General features: G+C 42.3%; 1 protein-coding gene and 1 non-coding gene across 2 annotated transcripts in view; one reads left to right on the top strand and one right to left on the bottom strand.

The window, feature by feature from the left end:
• Positions 1-6,210, top strand: part of ZSWIM4 (zinc finger SWIM-type containing 4) — a 142,790-nt gene that overhangs the window by 72,915 nt on the left and 63,665 nt on the right. The window contains exon 10 of the mRNA XM_044057649.1: positions 113-248. Within this exon, the coding sequence (XP_043913584.1) occupies positions 113-248 (136 nt within the window). The remainder of the gene's footprint in view (positions 1-112; positions 249-6,210) is intronic.
• On the bottom strand, positions 2,660-2,731 carry TRNAP-UGG. The gene has a single exon. It is a non-coding gene; the product is annotated as a tRNA-Pro (tRNA).

Raw genomic sequence — 6,210 nt, 5'->3', positions numbered from 1 at the left:
CTCCTGCATGCTTAGTGTACTAAGAGTAGAGTACAGCAGAAAGTACCACCATAGAAGCTTGTCACTTTCTTTGCGTATGCATTTACACTCCTTGTTTTGTTGTTTTTTTCAGCTGGGCCATTCAGTGCCTTAGGTGAGGTGGTTCACAGGGAGAGTGTACCGATGCACACGTTCGCCCGTTATTTGTTCACTGCGCTCCTTCCACATGACCCTGAACTGGCGTACAAGGTGGCTCTGAGAGCCATGAGGTAGGTGCTCATAACTCGGCTGGAGAACATTGATTTAATATACGTAGAGGTTTGGTTGGGCGATCTTGGTCTCCTTTTTGTTGTATTTTTGGTGAATTTGTCTTAATGTTGCTACTTTTATTGGCTTAACCTACTAGCAAGTATGTAGCTTTTTCTACAGCTTTACCCTTTCCACTCCTGACCCATACCGTAGTGAAGTATAAAGAGTAAATTGACAAAACTGGAGTACCTATGCCTATAGCAGCCTTTCAACATTGGTTGTGTATAGTGACCTGCTTTTGACAAGCTACTATTTGAAGCATTTAGATTTTCAGTGGAGACTAGTTACACATGTACTGTGTCCAGTGTTGTAGTCATTTGACGTTCAGGGTTTCCATATTTGTTGCATGGGTTGAGAATCCTGTCATAGCTGGTGTCTGGTGTCTGGTGTCCCAAGTTCTGGATTTACAACATGCTTTGACTAATGGGTATACTTGCCAGAGTTCTGATTGATAGCTTTTTGCTTCTCTGGTTATTTTTCCCAACTGGCATATTGTTTTAGCTTTTCTGTAGCTACGGATTAGGTCATGCTTTTTCTGTTGGGTTCTTAAGGGGCAGTCAGTGAATTTTTAGTGGTGTACTTAGAGAAAGCGCATACACGTGTATGTGCATGTGCACATATTGCATTTAGACAAATGTGCAGATATTTAAGTAAGTAAAGTTCCTGGCTGCCCCTTTCAAAGAAGGGCATTTCGCTGGGATTGTGTAGCAGTAAATAGTTTGCAGGGTTCATTTATTTGTTAGCTGGTTAAATGGACCATTCTGTGACCCTTTTAAGCCATAGCTGTACCCGGTGACAAAAAATAATTTAGAAATGTAGTTTTGTGGTAGAAACGTAATGTGAAATAGCGTTACTACTGTGAATTGTAGAGCAATTAAAACAGAAAATAAGACTGCAAAGTAAAAATCAGAAATGAAACAAAGATAAAGCGGTATAAATCGAGGTGCAGAATGACATTACAGCCGGTAAAGAAGTCCAAATGTGGAGATGTGGTACTAATCAGAGCAGTAAAGTGGAGCTCAGTCAGGTTGTACTCTTAATTGGCTACCGTGTAGGAGGAGTAGAACGGATTATTTACCAGAGTACTGGACTGTTCAGAAGGACCGATTTCAGCCGCAGCCTGGGAGCACTGTCAGGTTAAGTGGCTTGCGAGTCATGCTGTAGGTAGAAGGGAGGCTGAGGGCATTGAACCCTGGCACACTAGATAAAACTTAATAGGCCATAGCGTTGATCCTTTGTACTAACTGCCATAGAGTTAAGCCTATTACTGTTAAAGAATTGACTGGACTAGCTAATACATCTTAGTGTAATCTTTAACTGGTCCAGCAGTACATTACGATGCCTGATGGTTGGCATGAAGCAGACGTGATTTTGCACAATAAGACTGGGAGCAGCTGCAAGATGAGGAGTTTGTGACCAGCTGCGAGATAAGGAACTTCTGACCTACATTTCCATGCCTTCTGTGCAGTAATTGCATTTAGACCCCCCCCCTGCATTTTCGGGCTTTTGTCATGTTTTCCTGCATCTTTTTGAAAGATGGCACCCAGCTGGACACCGATTCCTGTCCAGTCATAGATCATAGTTTGGTGAAGGCAAATAGATTGTGAATAGTTTGTCAAAACTGCATTCAACTGTGGAGGTTTCATCATTCTCCACTGTAGTGCAACCTCAGACTGCATTTATTTAAGTTTGGGAGGTGTGGGATGATTTCCCCCACTTAGGTGTGTGTGTGTGTTCAGGGGAGCGGAAAATGTAGAGAGCATTTTGCTGAAACTGCTTTCTATTTGTGCTGGCCAAACTGCTGTCAAGGAGACCTGCATCTGTTGGACACTTTGCACTCCCGAATTTCTTTCATGCAATCACAGCCCCCCCCCCCCCCGATGGCTGAACATATTGACATGCATTGTCTGTGTTGATATAACTTCTGATGCTAATCTTTCATTTTTTTTTTTTTTGTTACCCCCCCCCCCACCTCCTCAGACTGCCCCTATCAGTGGTCTATGTTCTGTAAAGTAGCACACAGTACATCACACGGGATTTTGCAGCCTTTTCATTTTTAAGTTTTTTGCTGGTTTGTAACCCCCCCCCCCCCCGGTAGCATTTCTTGATTTTTCCTTCTTGCTTTGCTTAGTTTTTGTAAACCATGTAGATTAGCCGGTATGAAAAATCTGGCCAAAAGCACCAAGAATACAGAAAATTCAAGAAGCACACAGAAAAAGATGAAGTTGCCATTCCTTTTTATGGCACTGTGTCCTTTTGTTTTACAAGCATTACTTGTTCTTTAGCATATTTTGCTCATATACAGAAGGTTACTTGGGACAGTTTACATTTTGTATGGTCAAAATAATGTGTACATGTGCATCTTATAAATGGGCTTGTCCGGGATATGAACCCAGGACCTCTCGCACCCAAAGCGAGAATCATACCCCTAGACTAACAAGCCATGTGATATGCACAGTTGCTTCTGTTGTAGGTACATTTGGCATTTCTCAACCCCTTTCTTCATATAAGTAGGTCTTATGATGACGTCAGAATTCGTCTTCAATTGGTGACATCACGTAAAATGACATCACGTGTGGAAAACTGTATGTACTTGAGACATTTATTATCTAAACCTAAAAATATGAGCAGTTATTCAAGTAGTGTTGATAGCAGGACCTTTATATACATTTAAAGTTTTGTGATTCTGGGGTTAAACAGTGGGGACACTTTCCCTCTGTGGCATTTGAGACCTGTATGAATTATTTAAATATTCAAATAGTTTTTGTGAATGGCGAGCGATTCTGCACATCAAACATGCTGGGGTAGACTGTTTTTATTTTTGATAAGTAATCATTTGTACTTCAATCCAGTTGTATTTTACTTTGTCATGGATATTTCTCTTTTTTGTGTACTTTGTGTCTGTACTATTGTGCGGCTTTTTGTTTTTGTGGTTTTTTTTCTCCCTGAGCCTCTGCAGTAAAAAGGCCTTTTTTTGTACTTTGTTGGAGCATGGGGAAAAAAAAGCAAAATAAAATAAATGGCGTGTAGGTGGATATTAAGTGGACGTTCGTTGGCATGGCATGTATATGTGGAAGTCCGCAACATCAGGAATGAAAACAGTTTAGGCATCTAATTACATGTTTAGTAGATATTGATTGGTATAGCATGGCATGCTAGTAAATGTTAAGTATGTGTTTTAGTAATATGGCATGTTGTTTATCCATATGTCGTGTACTTCAAATTTAATGTAGTAGAAGGAAGAGAAATGGAAAAGCAAAAACCATTTGTTTACCACGTTTCAGAAATTCTAGTAAATGAAATCAGTAGAACAAAAAGGTGAAAATGCCATGTGTGTTGGGCTAGATAAATAAGAATGTAGTGTTTCAAGTAGAAAGTTACCAGTTTCTGCTTTATAACAGGTACACTAAAGGATGGTAAGTAATGCTGCATTTGTACACTAAAGGGTGGTAGGTAATGCCTCATTTGGTGCAGGCCTCTGTGGTAAGCAGTGCCGCGTTCGGTGCAGGCCTCTGTGGGAAGCAGTGCCGCGTTCGGTGCCGGCCTCTGTGGGAAGCAATACCGTGTTTGGTGCAGGCCTCTGTGGGAAGCAGTGCCCGTGTTCGGTGCAGGCCTCTGTGGGAAGCAGTGCCGCCTTCGGTGCAGGCCTCTGTGGGAAGCAGTGCTGCATTCCTGTGTGACATCCCAACACGATTTGCACAGTTTTTTTCCGATATAGGATTGATTTTCAGCACTTATGACCTGGATGACTGAAAGAAAAGGTCAAAAACGCTTTCCCTGAACCTTGGAGGTAGGCCTTTTCTTTACTTTCGGGGGTGTGGAGGGGCTTGACCCCCCCCCCCAACAAATTGTACCTCCTCTCCAGTTGCAGAACACTGGAGGATAACAAGAACAGCACTGAACACTGGAGGGATGACAAGAACAGCACTGAACACTGGAGGGATGACAAGAACAGCACTGAACACTGGAGGATGACAAGAACAGCACTGAACACTGGAGGATGACAAGAACAGCACTGAGCACTGGAGGGATGACAAGAACAGCACTGAGCACTGGAGGGATGACAAGAACAGCACTGAACACTGGAGGGATGACAAGAACAGCACTGAACACTGGAGGGATGACAAGAACAGCACTGAACACTGGAGGATGACAAGAACAGCACTGAACACTGGAGGATGACAAGAACAGCACTGCCAGCCGGTGAAGACTTTCACTCCTTTTCATTTGATCGCTTAGCTTTTGATAAAAGGTCTGCCAATGGAGTCACAGGCACCCGCTTCTTTTAATGTAGCTATGTTTTTGACTTCTCGTAGTTCAGTGAGGAGTGTCATAATGTCTGAGCAAGCCATGTTTATATGCATATCTAATGCATTGCCGTGTTACCGAATGAACTGTACATTTCAATTCGTTTTGCGTGGCCTTCCTGTTCATTTTACATTCACTTACTTTCCGTGTTGCACAACCTTTACATGTACCATTTTTCCTTCAGCAGTGACTACATCATTTTGCTCATAGCTGTAGCCGGATGGATGGTTTTGATTACTTTCCAGCCTTTGCCGTCCTTAGCCCCTGCCTTCCTCACACTTTTAAGAAGGGGGGTTGTATTTCTCTCACTAAATACCCATTTTCTTGATGACTGATTTCACTTCCCGTTTTTTTAGCTCTGGGTTTCCACTTTCTGAACTTGAAACCACATTGTTTCTACTTATCACCTGGAAACTTGGTGCATAATGGTTGTTCTAATGTGATGGCAATATTTTCCATCTGTCCTTTATGCCTATAGAGTGACTGTATGAAAGTGCCTTAGTTTCAGGTCCTGTTGCTGTGCAGTCTGGAGCCCTTAATTTTTATTTGCACTGGCATCTGTAAACCGGCTGAACTTCATCGTTTGCCAACTTTCCCCAGGTGATTACCTGCATCAGGTGGGTGATCCTGTTCTTTATGTGAGAACACCAGGTAAAAGTACTCTACAAATATCTCCAGTAGACTATAGGGTGCCCGCATCTTTGCAGCTTATTAGTACTGCTACTGTTGAGTATGATATTAAAGGTTAATACTGGAACATTGAAACCCCTACATTACTTCAGTTTTCCTGAAAATGTTATGTAATGTTTAATCTTTCTCTGTGATCTGTCTACACCCCACCCTCTCTGGATTGGCCTTACATTGCTGTTCTCCATTGTGACCATCAGCATCTCCTGCCCTTTTCACGCCACGTCTACTTGGATATCATTTATTTTCACTCCCTGTCATGGGTTGGGGGCCTACAATTTGTATTTGCCTTTTGATTCTTTAAATTATTTACACTAGTGAATTTACATCTCTTATGCTTGTCCATGTACCAGGTCCCTCTAGGAAAAATGCCATTTTTTCTGTCATTGCCACTAGTTCAGTTATGATATTAGACTCCAAATGCTTGTATTAGTATTCCATTTTTGTTGCCCTGTCTCCCTTCTCTTTACCTGCTTTGGTTAGCTGTGAAAAGGAGCTAAGACGATTGTTATTTCCATCAGTGGGTTGCTTCCCCAAGTACCCTGATGTTTCCAGGGCAGAGCTCGGGATTTCTTGCTTTCTTTGGTATGCTTTTGTCTTGATTACCATAAGTTTCAGATGACTGATGAACCGGTTACCCATGATCCTGCTTTCGCCTCTCACACAGGTTCAGACCATCATGCCAGGTAAAGGCCCGCATGGTTCCTCCATGAACCCTCCTCCCCCAAGCTCTGCAGAGGCTATTTAAACATTTGAATTCCTTGATGTGAGGTATACCGACTCTTAGGAGTTTACATAATGGTTAAGGTGTTTACCTCAGACACTAGGTGCAGGGTTTGATTCTTGGCTTTAGATTGGGAATTTTGGCTAGGCTTAAAATGGCCCACAAGGTCCAACCTACTGCTAAGCTATACAGCTGTTAGCCAT

Source organism: Protopterus annectens, chromosome 15.part0 (genome assembly GCF_019279795.1).
Source record: "Protopterus annectens isolate FY-2018-M chromosome 15.part0, PAN1.0, whole genome shotgun sequence".
NCBI classification, from domain to species: domain Eukaryota; kingdom Metazoa; phylum Chordata; order Ceratodontiformes; family Protopteridae; genus Protopterus; species Protopterus annectens.
The sequence above is the reverse complement of the archived record's forward strand: the minus strand, read 5'-3'. Positions and strand labels throughout refer to the sequence as shown.